The 17793-nt window shown below is 35.0% G+C and overlaps 1 protein-coding gene across 2 annotated transcripts in view; it reads left to right on the top strand.

The window, feature by feature from the left end:
• Positions 1–17793, top strand: part of CCDC73 (coiled-coil domain containing 73) — a 175304-nt gene that overhangs the window by 77930 nt on the left and 79581 nt on the right. For both annotated transcript variants that reach the window (XM_059139025.1, XM_059139035.1), the window contains exons 3-6: positions 3587–3658; positions 8491–8562; positions 10455–10490; positions 11453–11527. In XM_059139025.1, coding sequence (XP_058995008.1) covers positions 3587–3658; positions 8491–8562; positions 10455–10490; positions 11453–11527 — 255 coding nt within the window. The remainder of the gene's footprint in view (positions 1–3586; positions 3659–8490; positions 8563–10454; positions 10491–11452; positions 11528–17793) is intronic.

The raw sequence follows: 17793 nt of genomic DNA, 5'->3' as shown, positions 1-17793 counted from the left end.
TATTTTGAAATGTTCTACAGAATATCAGAATGTATTTGTATATTTAAACTAGGTAATTTGATTTTGAATGTCTATCTTCTGTGGGATATGAAGATTAAATTCTGAGGTTCTTGAAGGAAAGGAGTGTATCATAACAATCCATACTGTCCTATGGCACCCAGAATCTTAAAGGTGATAAAATGGCATGTTTAAGAGGCTCTGGAGACAGATCATCTAGATTCAAATACTAGCTCTGCTCGTTAGCTGCTGTGTGCATTTTGGTGAGTTACCTGTTCTCTTGCTAACCTAGCATTTATAAAATGATGATAATAAGAGTACTTACCTTGAAAAATTATACCTATGATTGAATTAATACATAAAAAGTGCTTAGAATATCTAAATCACAGTAAGATCACAGAACTCGTTTAACCAGGCCCATGTAAAGAAAGCAGTATCTTGCACATTTTCAATCCAGCTGTTTTGGGATTTGATAAGATGCATACATCTGTGAAATATAACCCTTATCAAGATATAAAGTGTTTCTGTCTACCTAGGCCAGTTCTACCCTTACTTCCTCCCCAGGAGGCAACCCTCTTTTGATTATTTTCCACTGTCAATTAGTATTGTTTTTTCTGACATTTCATATAAATGGAATCATACATATGTACTCTTTTAGGTAAGGCTTCTTTCACTCAGCGTGATGTTTTAAATTCATCCATGTTGTTGTGTCTGTCAGCATACAGATTAAGTGTACATCTATATATTTCATTTTCTCTGGGGTGATTATAAATTATATTGTGTTTTTAATTTTTTTTTCTGCATTTTTATTGTTACTGTATAGAACCAGGATAGTTTGGGTGTTGATGATGTATCCTGAGACCTTGTTGAACTCAGTTATTAGTTCTGGTAGATTTTTTATAGATTCTTTGGGGTTTTCCATGTATACAACCATGTCCTGTACAAATAGAGACAGTTTATTTCTGTGTGATTTGTTTCCTTCCTCCTTTTTTTTTTTTCTCTCCTCTCTTTCTCTTCTCGTTCCTTTTTTCCTTTCTTTGCCTTTCCATCCATCCAGTCTTTTATCATTAAATATGATGTTAAGTATAGTGTTTTTCACTATAAAATGAGGACATTTTATGAAATTGAGGTAATTCTCTCTCCAAACTGGCTGAGAGTTTTTATTATAAAGGAGTGTTGGGTTTTGTCAGTTGTCTTTTCTCTGTTAATTATGATGGTCATGTGATTTTTCTTTAGCATATTCATATGGTGAGATATATCAACTTAATATTGTTGTTGAATCAGCCTTATATATCTAGAATAAATTCTACTTGGTGATGGTGTATAACATTTTATACATTGCTGGATTCCATTAGCTGATATGTTGTTGAAGATTTTTCCATCAAAACTTGTGAGAGGTCTTAGTTTTCTTTTTTTTTCTTTTGGTACTGTCTTTGTCTAGTTTTGGTGTCATAGTACACAGGCCTTATGAGTTATGATGTGTTCCTTCCTCTTTCTGGAAAAGACTGTGTAAAATGGTGTTAATTTTTTATATGTTTGGTAGAATTATCTAAAGGTGAAACCATGGGGCCTGGACATTTATTTTTTGGGGAGCTTTTTAACTAGTGGTAATAGGGCTATTTGGATTGTCCGTATCACCTTGGATGAGGTTTGGTAGTTTGGGGTTTTGAAGAATAGTCCATTTTTGTAAGTTGTCAAATTTATAAGCATAAAATTGTTTGTAGCATTCCCTTATTAACTTTTTAATGGTTGCAGTATCTTTGTACATTGTTTCTTTTAGCTCTTAGAGTGTATTTAAATTGTCCATGTAAAGTCTTTGTCTAGTAAGTGCCTTGTCTGCACTTGCTCCAGTTCTTTTTAACTTTTTTTTTGCCCGGTGGCGGGGCACGCGCGGGGGTGCTGTGTATGGATCACACTTTGTTTCTTTATATGCTTGGTATTTTTTGTTGAGAACTGGATATGGACATTTTGAATATGTGGCAACTCTGGAAATCAGATAGTCTCCCTTCCCAGGGTTGTTTGTTGTCATTGTTTAGTAATTTTTCTGAAAAAATTTTGTGAAGTCTGCTGTTTCTGTCATGTGTGGCCACCGAAGTCATTGTGCTCTTAATTTAATGATCAGCTAGGGCTTTGTTTGGCAGAGATTTTCTTAAATACCAGGAGCCAAAAGAAAAAAAAGCAATTCCCAGGTTTTACAGAGGGACTCTCTCTCTATGTTTGTTGGGGAATACCTTCAACACTGTATATAGGTACTTTTCAAGTCTTCCTGTTGAATTTTTTTTAATTTAATTTAATTTTTTCAGTGTTCCAGGATTCACTGTTTATGCATCACACCCAGTGCTCCATACAATACATGATCTCCTTAATACCCAGCGCCAGGCTCACCCCACCTCCCCAACCCACCTCCCCTCCAGAACCCTCAGTTTGTTTCTTAGTCTGTTGAATTTTTTAACAGAAGTTTCAGATTTTTCTAGTGATACCTTGTATTTATGGTGTCGGCTCTTTTAGGAGTGTTATATGATTTTAAACAAAATCAAAGGATTTTTGTAAATAACTCCTTCCTGCTTGGCTTTGGGCCTTGTTTCTTGACTTTGGGTCTTCCCTTTGTGCCTTTGCAGTCTTTGCAGGTGATCTTCCTGTTCTTTTTATTTGATGCTTGTTTGTCTGGTCGTGGCTGTGGGGTGGGGGAATTCGGGTATTCTCTGACTTTATTAAGCTTCAATTCTTAGGCGAAACTCTGTCTAAGGCTGAGGTCCTCACAAAAGTTCTGTTCCTCCTTTTGTTTTTAATGCTGGGCCTACTGTATTCCTGCTGTTGTTCTGTGCCACCCCCCACCCCATTGAGCTGTTATTTTATTTTCCTAGCCTGCTTCCAGCTGCAGTGGCTTTCCACAGGAGCTCTCATGCTGTAGTTTTTATTGCCCCTCCCCCTGTAGATTAGACTCTTGTTCCTTAAGGGAGATGAGGAAGACTGTTCTGTCTAGGTATCATGGTCCCTTTCTCAGCTGTGGAAAGTTTCCGCTAGTGTTCTTAAGGATCATTTTTGTTGCCTTTTCCCTTACAGATTAAGATTCTTCGTCTGTAGGGAAAATAGGGAAAATAGGTTGTGGTGCTCTCCTCTTCCCCAGCCAGTACTACAGGGGAGAGCTTCTCAGGTTGTTGGATTCTTCCCGTCATTCCCAGTAAGCACTTGGTGGACTTCCTGGAGGAAAACAACTGGTAAAAAGTATAAAACCTCCTTGTTTCTGGGGCTCCTGGGAATTCACATTCTTACTCTAGTCCGTGTTCTGCCTTTAGCAATTTATTAAGAACTTTCAGCTGAGTTTTCTTACCAGTACTCAGCCGTTTATGTCGCAGGTAAGCAAATGCTGTGGTTCTCTTTTCCCTGCAGGAGAGAATTATCCAGAGTTTGGATTAATTGAATGATCTGGGACCTCAGTTCTCTGATGGGTTTGTCTATTTAGTTTGCAATTTTTCCAGATTTTTTCTTGTTGTAAGCATGAGAGGATGCTCTTTTTATCTCTCTAGAAAGAGAAGAAATGTAAAGTTTTAAAGTCCTAATTTTTCTAGCATTTTTCTTTTTTATTTAGGAAGCAGAAACTCAATATGAAGAGCAGATTGGGAAAATTATCATGGAGACACAAGAACTTAAATGGCAAAAAGTGAGTGTTTTTTTTTAAGATTTACCCTAGAGAGAGTGAGCACACACTGGAGTGCACGTGAGTGGTGGGGGAGGAGTAGAGGGGAGAGAAACTCAAGCAGACTCCTCTGAGCGTGGAGCTGATGTGGGGCTCAGTCTCCCCATCCTGAGATCAGGACCTAAGCCTAAATCAAGAGTTGGATGCTTAATGAATGGAACCACCCAGGTAACCCCAAAGCGAGTATTTTTAATTTTTATTTCAGATTAGTCTTTTTAACATCTATTTAAAGAGGTATTCTAATCCTTAATTGCAGTTTGAATTTTAAAATTTCCTAAACATGTTTAGGGATTATGCATCATTTTAAACAAAGTCTCAAGAGAATTCTGACTAAAATTGTTTTAATAACATTTGGGCCTCCAGAACACTAAGAATGAAATTTTTCCCCAAGATTTCTGATAATAATGCTGAAAACGACTATGATCTATTTAATGTCTGGGAAACACATTGTGTATTATAAAGGAGTCAAAATATTTTCCAAGAAGTGAAACCTCTTTATTTTCCCAGGCTCTTATTACATACTGTAACCAAATATTTAAAAACAGTGACAACAACAACTCAGTATCAGAGGGACACCTGGTTGGCTTTGTCAGTAGAGCCTGTGACTCTTGGTCCCGGAGTCATGGTTCAAGCCCCATGCTGCATGTGGAGACTGCTAAAAACAAACAAAAAAACCCCACTAGTATCATCAGATCCGATTCTCTTTCTGGCCTTATTTATATAGAAGCGTTTTTGATGTGCTTCTGTCTTTCCACCAAATAATTTTAATAGCTAAAAATTGAAATCTTAGTTATGATGGCACCCCTTCTTTTAACTATTTGGTAGTATTGAAATAGGATGTTGGAGGTGACATATCAGAATCAGAATTCAAGTGACAGAGGATAGCTCAAACTAGAAATGATGGGAATTTTGAGACCAGACAGGTACAAAAGGAGTAAACTAGAGTTGGATTTTATGAGGCACAGGTCTCAAACTTCTCTGCAGAAAGAAAAAGCAGATAAACACCAAGTACAAACTGAAACTCCAAGCAAATTTCAAAGTATGAAGTTATGTCTTATTTTTGGATAGAGTCAACAGTATAAAGTTATCCATATCCTTAAATTAATCAGTGTGTTTAATACAATCCAATACCAGGAATGTGTTTTGCTGTACCTAAGCTGTTCTAAGGTTTATGTGGAAATAAACGTACAAGAGTGTCTGGGAAATTTTTGAAAAAGAACAGAACAAAATAGCTACGCTAGTTTTAATTTTTTTTAAATTTTTATTTAATGATTTTATTTATTTATTTGACAGAGAGAGAACACAAGTAGGCAGCGAGGCAGCCAGAAAGAGAGGTAGAAGCAGGCTCCTGCTGAGCAGAGAGCCCAATGCGGGGCTCGATCCCAGGACCCTGGGATCATGACTTGAGCCAAAGGCAGAGGCTTTAACCCACTGAGCCACCCAGGTGCCCCATTATGCTAGTTTTGAAATATATTCTTATGAACTGTAGTTATTAAGGTAGCTTGGTGTAGCATACATGGATAGGTATTCCTCAGAACACAATAGAGTCTAGAAATAGATCCAAATCACAATATAAATTAGTGAATGATAAAGATGGCATTTTTTTATTCTGACAAAATTCCAAACTTTTTTGGGAATTTTTATGTCCTTTTGAGCTAAAGCAGTAAGTAGTTAAATGGAATCAGTGAATCTCCTCATCTTTAGAACAATAAAACTTGCCCATGTATTCTATAAGAGTGCAGTTACAGAGAAATTCAAGTTCCTTAAGGTTCCTCAGTAAACCCCTGAGGCATAGAGCTATCCAAGTAAATTGTTGACTTTCCCAGGACAAAACGGGTCACACCTTCTTGATCTAAAGGGACATTATGGGAAACCGAACGTATATTTACAGTGATAAAATACATAAAGATGAAACAGTATTTGGGCACAGTACTACAAAGAATTGGGGCCATGGTTATTTTATTTATTTTTCTTGAACAGATCTTTATCTTTACCCATTGGGTTTCTTGACTGGGAAACAACAGTGTTTGAAGACTGGTATAAAATGTGATTGAGCCTTTCTCTATTAGGCTTTTAGACTATTGGCTCTAGTTCTTAACTTCTGGTTTTAAGAGATATTATATGAAGTTAGGTAGAGGTTTGCTGCTAATATCAGTAAGACATTTTGCCAACAAAGAATGCTACTTCAAAGAGATCTTAATTTGGTCATATGCAAAGGTACCAGTAAGTCAGTAACTAAATTAGCTGTGATCTGATTACAATAGAAAAATCCTCAGGGATCTAAAAAAAAATCAGGGAAGAATTTAATTTTGCAGTTCTGTTTACATAGTAGATTCCTTTCTCTTATGCTAATGGGTGCGGTGTCAAAAAGGGGAAAATAATATGTCTCACTTGAGGATCCAAGGATAACAGTTGGAGGCTGAAACAGTGGGGAGTATCTCTGGATTATTAGAGATATTCACTATCTGAGTAGCTCAGTGACTCTGAGGAAAAGGTTATGTGATGATGGCAGGATTTATGGTATAAGTAAAGTATTTGCAAAGTTTCTTTTAATATTTAGAGAAATTTCTCTTTGCAAGTTTGAGGATAAAATGAGAACTTGGGGGCATGATTTGCCTTCAGCAGTATCATTGATTTGCCCACTTGATTTTTTTCCCCTTCATTTTTCTTATCTAGTTCAGAAAAGTATTTCCCCTGTGCCCCCACCCTTTTTAAATAATAAATATCTACAAGTGTCTCTACCAAGAGGCTCACTACTTTAGTGCTTGATGACTAGAGTGGGAGCATTACATTAAGTTGTTTTATCTGTAGGGCCTCCAGTTTATTCTGCTTTTGTTCAAAGGCTTTTTGAACATCTGGATTTGAGATCTCGTAATGGGGCTATTTCCCATTCCAGTTTTTGTTGCATATTAAATCTCCTATTTCTAGGTTTAAGGCTGGTCACAAAAAGTAAGGAGGAAGCTAGAGGTCACATTTACTTGAGAATGTACTCCTCAGAGAACCTATCCCTGAGGTCTTCAATAAATTCTTTCCTTGCTTACAGGAATGGATTAGAGTCTAATTTATTTTCACAGAAAACTGGACAATAGGTTCTGAAAGATTTTATCCAACATCTACAGCCTTTCTAAACCTGTCTGCCTTCCTGTGCATTTTGCGATTTCCTGTCATTCCTGGGATCTTTTCACTTTGCTTTTTCTATTCTTTTTTTTTTTTTTTTTTTTTTTTGAGATTATGAACCATTGGTTCAGATCTGGGAATTGGTATTACTACTTTTTAAAATAAGTTATAAGAATTAAAATTCTTTTAAAGTTTATTTTGTATTTTTAATATTCTTTATGCCCAGCACAGGGCTTAAACTCACACTCTGGAGTCCAAGAATCCCATGCTGTTCAGACTGAGCCAGCCAGGCACCCCAAGAATTAAAATATTTTAAAATAATTGCTAACTTCAGGAAAAATAAGAAGCTCTGTTAGGTAGAAATGTAATTACAGTATATTATATGGGTGAGCAGTGAATAAACATTGCATAGACATGATAGTATAAATACTGAAGATTGATTTAAGTCACAGTTTTTATGTAACTCTTTTGGAAGAATAGAGAGAGCAGATGTTAGGTTATACAAGAAAGCCAAACTCCAACTATCATAATAGAAGTCAGATAAAATTTTTAAATTGGTAAATCAACATATATTTAGAAACCTGGAATCAAATAACAAACATTCAAAGTGGTTCCCACTTTTAGATCCAATTTCTGTTTAATTGTGAAAATTATTCACTAAACATAGGGAAAAAAAGTTTGAAGTCATCTTGAATCTGAAGAACAGAACACACAGCTTCTATTAAAGAAGGGGAGAAGAGAAGAAAAAAAAAATGGAATCATATATGTGGATTTTAAAAAATGCCTTATGGTGGTTTTGATTTTATAAAAAAATTTGATGAATTTAAAGAATTGTATCCTCTGAACATTTGTGCTTAGATAATAAAATGGGTTTCTTTGGAAACTAAAAGACTGTAGGCGTCTTATATACTAAGACTATTAATTTTGATAACTTTTGATGAAATATTTTCTTGAAGAAAGCTTTGGACTCAGCCACGGTCAGAGTGTGTGTGTGTGTGTGTGTGTGTGTGTTTAAAAATTTATTTATTTGAGAGAGTGAGAGTGTGTGCAATCAGGGTGAGGGGAGAGGCAGAGAGAGAATTTCAAGCAGACTCAGCATGGGTGAGCCCTGAGTGGGGTTTGATCCCATGACTCTGAGATCATGACCTGAGCCCGCTATCAAGAGTTGGACACAGGGTGCCTGGGTGGTTCAGTTGTTAAGCATCTGCATTTGGCTCGGGTCATGATTCCAGAGTCCTGATTTTGAGCCCCACATCAGGCTCCCTCTTCAACGGGAAGCCTCCTTCTCCCATTCCCACTCCTCCTGCTTGTACTCCCTCTCTTGCTGTCTCTCTCTCTCTCTCTCTCTCTCTGTCAAATAAATTAATTAATAAATCTTAAAAAAAAATAGTTGAACAAAGGACTGAGCCACCTAGGCACCCTGAACCATGTTTAGAGTTTAAAATTTTAAAGACATGTGTTTTATCATGAAGAAGAAACTGAAAAAATAATTATTGTATGCTGATCCATGATAGGTGGAAAAAAAAATCATAGAATTGGTTTAAAGTTGCATTTCAAGAGCATTCAATAATGTATGCAATAAATGTTTGACTTTTATTTAAATTATGAACCTAATTTAAAGTTAAAACTGAAAGGTGCTCAAATTTGTTTTAATTAAATGTTCATAATTTTAAAAATAGGAAACTCTTCAGAATCAAAAGGAAACATTAGCAAAGCAACACAAAGAAGCAATGGCAGCTTTTAAAAAGCAGGTAATTTTGTAAAGATAGATAAACACCACGGTTTCAAATATTTATCCACCCCCCCCCATTTGAATATTAGGCATACTCACTGAAGACAAAAAGAGTGTTAATGGAAGCAGGAGATAAAGTTATTTTGAATCACAAATAACATGTAGTAGAATGAGTGAGTTAAGGGGAGAAATTGGAAAAACTGTTTTCTTGAAGATGTATTTCCATCTGTTCTAAATAAATTAGGTTATTGATGTGTGCCTTCTTGTTCTTTCTCTTCCTTCTCCCTTTTCTCTCTTTGATTAGAGTATCCTAGGATCCTGCCTTTTCTGCTTTCCTCCTTTACCCAAGCCAGGAATAGAACACTGATGAAAAGCAGAGGTGAAAGGAGGGAGATGTGAAGGATGAGGAAATGTGACTGTCATGCGCTGAGGCCTTCATGAATTCTGTCAGCAGCTAAGAGCAGAGAAAGCACACACACACACACACACACACACACACACACACACGTATATAGGATTTAAAAAATGAATAACAACTCTTTCAGTTATTTTGAGTTCTAAAGCTCTTCTTTAGTCCCTCAAATTTCTCTTCAGTCCCTCATTAGAAACTGTAAGTGTAAGAAATTGGCTCATGAAAAATATTCTCAAGAAATTTTTTCCTTATAGTCATTCCAGCATCACCCTTTTTTTTTCTTTTCTTTCCCTCTTTTTCTCCATACAAGTGTGTATATTTAGAAAGAGAAATGCATAGGGCCCCTGGGTGGCTCAGTGGGTTAAGCCTCTGCCTTAGGCTCAGGTCATGATCTCAGGGTCCTGGGATCGAGTCCTGCATTGGACTCTGCTCAGCGGAGAGCCTGCTTCCCCTCTCTCTCTGCTTGCCCCTCTGCCTACTTGTGATCTCTCTCTCTCTCTGTGTCAAATAGATAAGTAAAATCTTAAAAAAAAAAAAAAAGGAGAGAGAGAAATGCATAAAAAGAAATGCACCTATATAAGTTAAATCACTAGTTGGTTGAGGTTATTTGTAGTTCACAATATAGTGTGGATTTACTTAAGCAGATGATAAACTTTCTTCCTTTTAATATGAGATTAGCCTCAGACCTCAAAATTATGGGAATTTTAATTGAACACTAAGGAAGCAGAAGCCAAATATACCACATAGTATTCTCTAGGAGAGGGCAAGTCCATGTCTCTCTTGTCACAAGGGACTTTGGGCAAAACAAGAATATCTGGGTATCTAAAGGGTAATGGAGAAAGTGCTCTTGGGCTCTTCCCTACTCCCCCACCTTGGTTTGTTTCCTTTCTTCCCCTCCCCTCCCAACTCTTCTCCTTTTCCTGATTGTTGAATGTGAATTAGGGATGTGGTGAGAAGTTCCAAAGAAAAATTTGACTTCTTGACAATTTTACCCAGTATCCTTGTGTTTCTTAGACTATTTTATTAGTTTTCTTGGGCATGTTGACCCTAGTTACTGTCTTAAAATATCACTGTTTATTTATGAGTCAGCTACATGCATCTTTTAAAAAGATTTTAGAAAATACTGTCAATGCTAATACAAATGCTACTAATTGCATAAAAGTGTGCCTTCAGAAAATGTTATGTGTTATTAAAGAGTAGTTGGCAAAATATTGAAACATTTAAGAAAAAAAACTTGTGGGAGGAAAGACTAAATTTTCAAGGATGATTGGTATCCCTAATCATGTGATTAAATTATTCATTTCTTTTGGTGACTAGCTTTTTTGCCCCCTTTCATACCTTTTGTTATTTTATTTTCTCAATATAAAGGTAGCACATTCACATTGTATTAAGTTCAAGTAGTACAGACATGTAAAATATTTTTATAGGGTCACTGACCAGTGTAAATCACTGCTAACAGTTTACTGACCTGTATTTTAATTTTTAAAATTGTTTATTAGTTGCAAATGAAGATGTGTGCCTTGGAAGAAGAAAAGGTATTTATTAATTTTTTAATAAGCTAAAGATTAGTTAAGTGCATTTAATTACCAATTGTTCACAATGAAAAGGAGGATTAGCACTAGATTAATGGAGCCTGTTAATTGCTTAAAATCTTAGAAATTAAAAAGAGCCAAGGAAATCATGTTACCCCTGTCATTTTACAGTGGGTAATACTGAAACCTAACAAGATTAAAAATGACTTGCTGAAGCTGAAGCTCTCATTCTAAAATGGCAAATTTGGGACTAGATCCCAGATCTCTTCAGCCCCCAAATTAATGTTTTTTCTATTCTACTGTAAAATTTCTATTGAGTATATTTTTAGTGCTTTTTCAGTATAACTACCTGTTTAAATAAACATTGAATGATTTGCATCTGGATGCAGACCAGTTGGAAAAGAAGATACAATTCTGAACTAGAAATTCACCTAGTAGTAAATATTTTCTCTAATTATTTAATAGTTAATACATGTTTTTATTGTATTAATGAATGTACTATTTACAAAGCCCTTTTAAATAATTATTTCATATCTTTATAAGACAAATATACTTGTAACTTATTAGAATATATTTATTCTAGCTATGTGAATTAGGTAATTAGATAATTATATAGTGTCCATAAACTCTCAGGAATGCTCTGTTGATAAAATGATTATTGTGCAGTAAAGCCTCTGTAAATACTATCATGCACTGAAGCCTCCATAAATCTTTGTTATAATATTATCATGATAAAATGATTTGTTATAATTTTCATTTCATGGTATGTGTCATCTTATAAAGGCCTTATCGTAAGTTTATATTTTGAAGTCATCAGGAATGTAAGTTGTGCAGATCCATGTTTAAAGCTGTGAAGTGTTAGTTTTAAAGTAGAGGTTTTGGTTTTTGAGCTTTTGTATTTTCCCTATTATAATATCATTTACATTGGAAAGTACTGAAGTATAGTTTTTTTTTTTTACTTAAAGGGAAAATATCAACTTGCTACAGAAATAAAAGAAAAAGAAATAGAAGGATTGAAGGAAACACTAAAAGCATTACAGGTAAAGTAACTTAGTATTGCTTAAAAAAGTAATTTGGCATTTTAGCATTGTATTAGTAAAAACTGTCCACTAAACATGTACGTTACAAAACAAAGTTGACAAGCATTCATATATCATGTAACTTTGTAATTTTTTCTTGAAAGGCTTGAATTTCAAATTAGGATTTTTTCTCTTATTTTTTTTTTTTTTTTTTTTTTTTAAGATTTTATTTTTATTTATTTGACAGAGAGAGATCACAAGTAGGCAGAGGCAGGCAGAGAGAGAGGAAGTGAAGCAGGCTCCCCACCAAGGAAAGAGCCCGACGTGGGACTCGATCCCAGGACTCTGGGATCATGACCTGAGCCGAAAGCAGAGGCTTTAAACCACTGAGCCACCCAGGCGCCCCATTTTTTTTTTTTTTCTCTTATTTTATTTTATTTGTTTGTTTATTCATTTATTTAAGTTTTATTTTATTTTATTTTTTCAGTGTTCCAAGATTCATTGTTCATGAACCACCCTCAGTGCTATATGCAATATGTGCCCTCCTTAATACCCACCACCAGGCTCATCCAGCCCCCTACCACCGTCCCCTCCAAAACCCGCAGTTTGTTTCTCAGAGTCCAGTCTCTCGTGGTTTATCTCCCCCTCTGATTTCCCCCAACTCACTTCTCCTCTCCATCTCCCAATGTCCCCTGTGTTCTGCCTTATGCGCCACAAATATGTGAAACCATATGATAATTGACTCTCTCTGCTTGACTTATTTCACTCAGTATAATCTCCTCCAGCCCTGTCCATGTTGACACAAAAGTTGGGTATTCATCCTTTCTGATGGAGGTATAATACTTCATTGTATATATGGACCATATCTTCCTTATCCATTCATCTGTTTTAGGGCATCTTGGCTCTTTCCACAGTTTGGTGACTGTGGCCACTGCTGCTATGAACATTGGGGTACAGATGGCCCCTCTTTTCACTACATCTGTATCTTTGGGGTAAATACCCAGTAGACAGACACATGAAAAGATGTTCACCATCATTTCATCTTTCTTCCATTTGGCAGGTTATATGTTTCTAAGAATTTATCCATTTCTACCAGGTTAACCAATTTTTTGGTGTGTAGTTTTTCTTTTTATTTCTGAGGCATCCACTGTAATGTCTCCTTCCATTTCTGACATTACTGATTGGAATCTTCTTTCTCTTTGGTAGTCTAGTTAAGGGTTAGTAGATTTCATTTATTCTTTCAAAACATAACTCTTAGTTTTATTGATTTTTTTTCCTATTGTTTTTCTGTTTATTATTTAATTTATTTCTGTTCTATCTTTATTATTTCCTTTTGCTGATTTTTGTGTTAGCTTTTTCTCTTTTTTCCTACTTCTTTGAGATGTAAGATTAGATTGTTTATTTGCAATATGTCTTTTTAAAATGTAGGCATTAATCCTTATAAAATTACCCATCAATACTGCTTTTGCTGAATCCCAGAAGTTGTGTTACCTTGTGTTATTGTTTTTATGTGTCTAGAGATACTTTTAAAATTCCCTCTTTTTGGACACAGTGATTGTTCAAGAGTGGTGTTTAATTTCCAAATACTTGTGAATTTTCCTATTTTCTTATTGTTATTGATCCTTGTTTATTACACTGTAGGCAGAAAAGATACTTGGAATGATTTTGATCTTTTTAAATTTGTTAAGACTTATTTTGTGACCTAACATGATCCATCCTGGAGAATGTTTCATGTGTATTCTTCTGATGTAGGGTGAAGAGTTCTGTGTTTATCTGTTAGGTCCATTTGATCCATAGTGAGGTTTAAGTCAGCTGTTGCTTGATAGATTTTCTGTCTGGATGTTTTGTACATTATTATTAAGTGAGGCATTAATGTCTCTTACTGTTACTGTATTTCTGCCAATTTCTCTCTTCAGATCTCTTGATATTTGCTTTATATATTTAGGTGCTCTGATGTTGGGTGCTTATACAGCTGTTATAGCTTCCTGTTGAACTTACTCCTTTGCATTATATCATGATCTTTTTTTTTTTTTTTTGGTCTCCACAGGCAGATTTTTGACCTGAAGTCTATTTTGTCTCATATAAGTATAGTCACTTGTGCTTTATTTTTAGTTACTATCTGGTATATCTCTTTCATCTCTGTACTTTCAGCCTATTTGTGTCCTTAAATATAAAGTGAGTCTCTTGTAGATAATATAATAGTCCCCCTTTATCAATGGGGAGTATGTTTCAAGATCCCCAGTGGATGCCTGAAACCATGGATCATACTGAACCCTAAATACACTGTTTTTTCCCTATACATAAGTACCTATGGTAAAGTAATTTGAGTACAGTAAGAGATTAACAATAATAACTAATAATAAAATAAAACAATTATAAACAATATATTGTAATAAATGTTATATGAATGTGATCTTTTTCTTTTTTTTCTCTCTTTCTTCAAATATTTTATTATACTAAACTCAACCTTCAGGTTACCTGGGTGGCTTAGTCAGCTAAGCATCCGACTTTTTGATTTTGGCTCAGGTCATGATCTCAGGGTCTTGAGATGGAGGCTCTGCATTCAGAAGGGAGTCTGCTTAAAGATTCTCTCCCCCCTCTCCCCTGTTCTCTTTCTCTCTCAAATAAATATTTTTTTAAAAATAAAACTCACCCTTCTTCTTGTGATGGTGTGAGATGATAAAATGTATGTGATGAGATGAAGTGAGGTGAATGATGTGGTGTTAGATACATCAGAAGGAGAATCATTTGCTTCTGAATTGCATTTGACCATGGGTAATTGAAACCATGGAAAGTGAAACCACAGATAAGCAGGAACAGCTGTATATCACTTCATATTTTTTTTTCTTAATCCTGTCACTATGTCTTTTGGTTGGAAAGTTAAATACATTTATACGTAAAGTAATTATTGGTAGCTGTGGAATTACTGTTGTCATTTTGTAAATTGTTTTCTGTTCTGTGGTAATTTTGTGCATCGCTTATCTGCCTTTGTTATTTGATGTTTTTGTAGTGATTTTCTTGATTTTTTTCTCTTTAGCTTTTGTATATGTATTATGGGTTTTTATCTTTATGGTTATCTGAAGTCTTGAATAAAATATCTTGTAGTTATAATAGTTTAAAGTTGACAGCAGCTTTAATTGCATACAAAAGCACTATAGTTTGCCCCCTCAACTTTGTGTTCTTATGGACAGTGTTTGCATCTTTTTATATTGTATATTCATTAATACATTTTTATTTCCTAATTTTTATATAAGGGTTAAAAGGAATTTATATACTACCGATTCAGTCTTGAATTTCTCTATATTTGTGTATATACTTTATAAATGAGTATTCTATTTTCATATGCTTTTTTCATTGCTGTTTGGAATGTTTTTGTTTCAATTTGAAGAATTGAACCTTAATTATTTTTTATAAGACAAGTCAAGTGGTAACTGATTCTGTTAGTTTTTGTTTGTTTGTCTTTCATTTTTTAAATGATAATTTTGTTAGGTATGATATTCTTGATTGGCAGATTTTTCTTTTGATACTTGGAATATATCGTCCCACTCTCTTCTGGCATGCAGCTTTCTGCTGAGAAGTCCACAGATAATCTTATTGGAGTTTCTTTAAATTTGGTGAATTGGATTTCTCTTGCTACTGTCAGAAGTCTCTTTTTTCCCCCTTGATTTGACAACTTGATTATAATGTGTCTTGGTGTATTCTTCTTTTGGTTCATTCTGTTTGTGGTCCTCTGAGTCTTATGAATCTGGATGTCCATTTCCCTCCCAAGATTTGGGAAGTTTTCAGCCATTATTTCTTTGAGTAAGCTTTCTTCTGTCTCTTTTATTTTTCTCCTTTGGGACTCTCATGATGCTTATATTGATTCCTTTGATGCTGTTTTATAAAATTTTTAGGTTTTCTTCACTCTCTTTCACTTGTTTTTCTTCTCTGATTGAATAGTTTCAAATGATCTGTCTTTGAGTTCACTGGTTCTTCTATTCAATTCAGTGTGGCCTTAAGGCTCTCTCTTACATTTTTTCAGTGCATTCACCACATTCTTCATCTCTACATTTTTTTGTTGTTGTTGTTCTTTAAAATAATTTCTCCATTAAAAAGGTGCTCTTTCCCCTTGTAATCAGAGTATTTTATAAGGAGATACTTTGAAATTATGTAAATATTTTGTTTCTCACCAAACTTTTCCTATATTCATTTATTTGTTTTTATCAGTATAGATTCATAGTTTTTTTAATGGATTAAAATCTGTGACTATCACTTATTTTGGTGCTCAAATTATCCTTGATTTGGCTAGTGAGAGTCCATAAAACTGATTACTGAGTCCTTTGGATACGTCTTCATTCTTTCAGCATTTTCCTGCTTTTAGAGGATAGCAAAATATTCCAGGATCATTTTGTGATTTACCTGTCCTTGCACTGGAATGAATCATTTCACCATGTTGCCCTGGTTCCTTTTAGTGGAAAATAGTATATAGAAGCAAAGATCTGGGCACTGTTGTACTCATTGCTATTGATACATCACTGCTCTCAGACTTTCTTGGTGGACAGAGATCTATGTATGTATTTACATACACAGAAATATAATTTAGATTTATGTTTATAATTTATAATATTTATTTCTAACAACCTATATATAAAAAACCATGAAATGTATATAAAAAACCATGAAATCACATTACTTCCAATTTTTATTTTTTAAAGACTATTTATTTATTTGACAGGGAAACAGAGCAAGAGAGGGAACACAGGCAGGGGGAGCAGGAGAGGGAGAAGCAGGCTCCTGCTCCATTGAGCAGGAGCCTGATGCAGGGCTCAATCCCAGGACCCTGGGATCATGACCCAAGCCAAAGGCAGACACCCAGTGTCTGAGCCATCCATGCACCCCTACCTCCAATTTTAATATGAAACAGTGAGGTTATTAATTTTAGTTTATTTCCTTTCTGTGTTTATACATTTATTTCCTTTTACAGTGAGAAATGTGACATTCTTTATCCTTAATATATTTACTTCTATGATAAACTACCCTGTATACAACCAGTTTATCAATTTGCCATGACTTCCTTCCTAACATGGATGCCCTCTTTTCCGTGCTTGGACTCTGACACCATGAATTGGGTTGCCCTTTTTCAGGGTTGCCTCCTCACCTTACTCTACTTCTTTTTAAATTTTTTTTTTTTAATTTCAGTATAGTTAACAGTGTTATATTAGTTTCAGGTGTACAGTGTGATTCAGCAATTCCATACATCGCTCAGTGCTCTTTATGACAGATGCTCTCCATAATCACTATCACTTACTTCACCCAGCTCCCCATCCACCTCCCATCTGGTAACCATCTGTTTATTCTCTATAGTTAAGAGTCTGTTTCATGGTTTGCCTACCTCCCTCTTTCTCTTTTTAAATTTTGCTCATTTATTTTGTTTCTTAAATTTCACATATTAAGTGAGATGATATAGTATTTGTCTTTCCCTGACTGATTTATTCTGCTTAGCATTATACACTCTAGTTCCAACTGTGTCATTGCAAATGGCAAGATTTCTTTTTTTTTATAGCAGAATAATATTCCATAGTATGTGGAATATTTGAGATCTATCTATTTGTCTATCTATAGATCTATCTATCTATCTCACATCTTCTTTATCCGTTCATCTATTGATGGGCATGGGCTGCTTCCATAGTTTGGTTATTGTAAATAATGCTGCTATAAACATAGAGATGCATGTATCCTTCTGAATTAGTGTTTTTGTATTTGGGGGGTAAATGCCCAGTAGTGTGATTGCTGGATCATACAGTTCTTTTTAATTTTTGAGGAAACTCCATACTGTTTTCCACAGTGGCTGTACCAGTTTGCATTCTCATCAACAGTGCATGAGTGCTCTCTTTTGTCCACATCTTCCCCAACATTTGTTGTTTCTTGTGTTTTTGATTTCAGACATTCTAACAAGTGTGAGGTGATATCTTCAGTGTAGTTTTGACTGGCCTTTCCCCCACAATGAGTGATGTGGAACATCTTTTCATGTATCTGTTGGCCATCTATATGTCATCTTTGGAGAAATGTCTTTCATGTCTTCTGCCTTTTTAAAAATTGGATTATTCATTTTGGGGGTGTTGAGTTTTATAAGTTCTTTATATGTTTTGGATACTAACCCTTTATTGCCTATGTCATTTGCAAATATCTTCTCCTATTCCATAAACTGCCTTTAAGTTTTGTTGATTGTTTCCTTTGCTGTGCAGAAGACTTTTATTTTGATGTAGTTTCAATAGTTTATTTTTCCTTTTATTTCCCTTGCCTTGGGG

Source organism: Mustela lutreola, chromosome 1, assembly GCF_030435805.1.
Source record: "Mustela lutreola isolate mMusLut2 chromosome 1, mMusLut2.pri, whole genome shotgun sequence".
Lineage (NCBI taxonomy): Eukaryota > Metazoa > Chordata > Mammalia > Carnivora > Mustelidae > Mustela > Mustela lutreola.
This window is presented reverse-complemented; position numbering and strand designations above follow the sequence as displayed.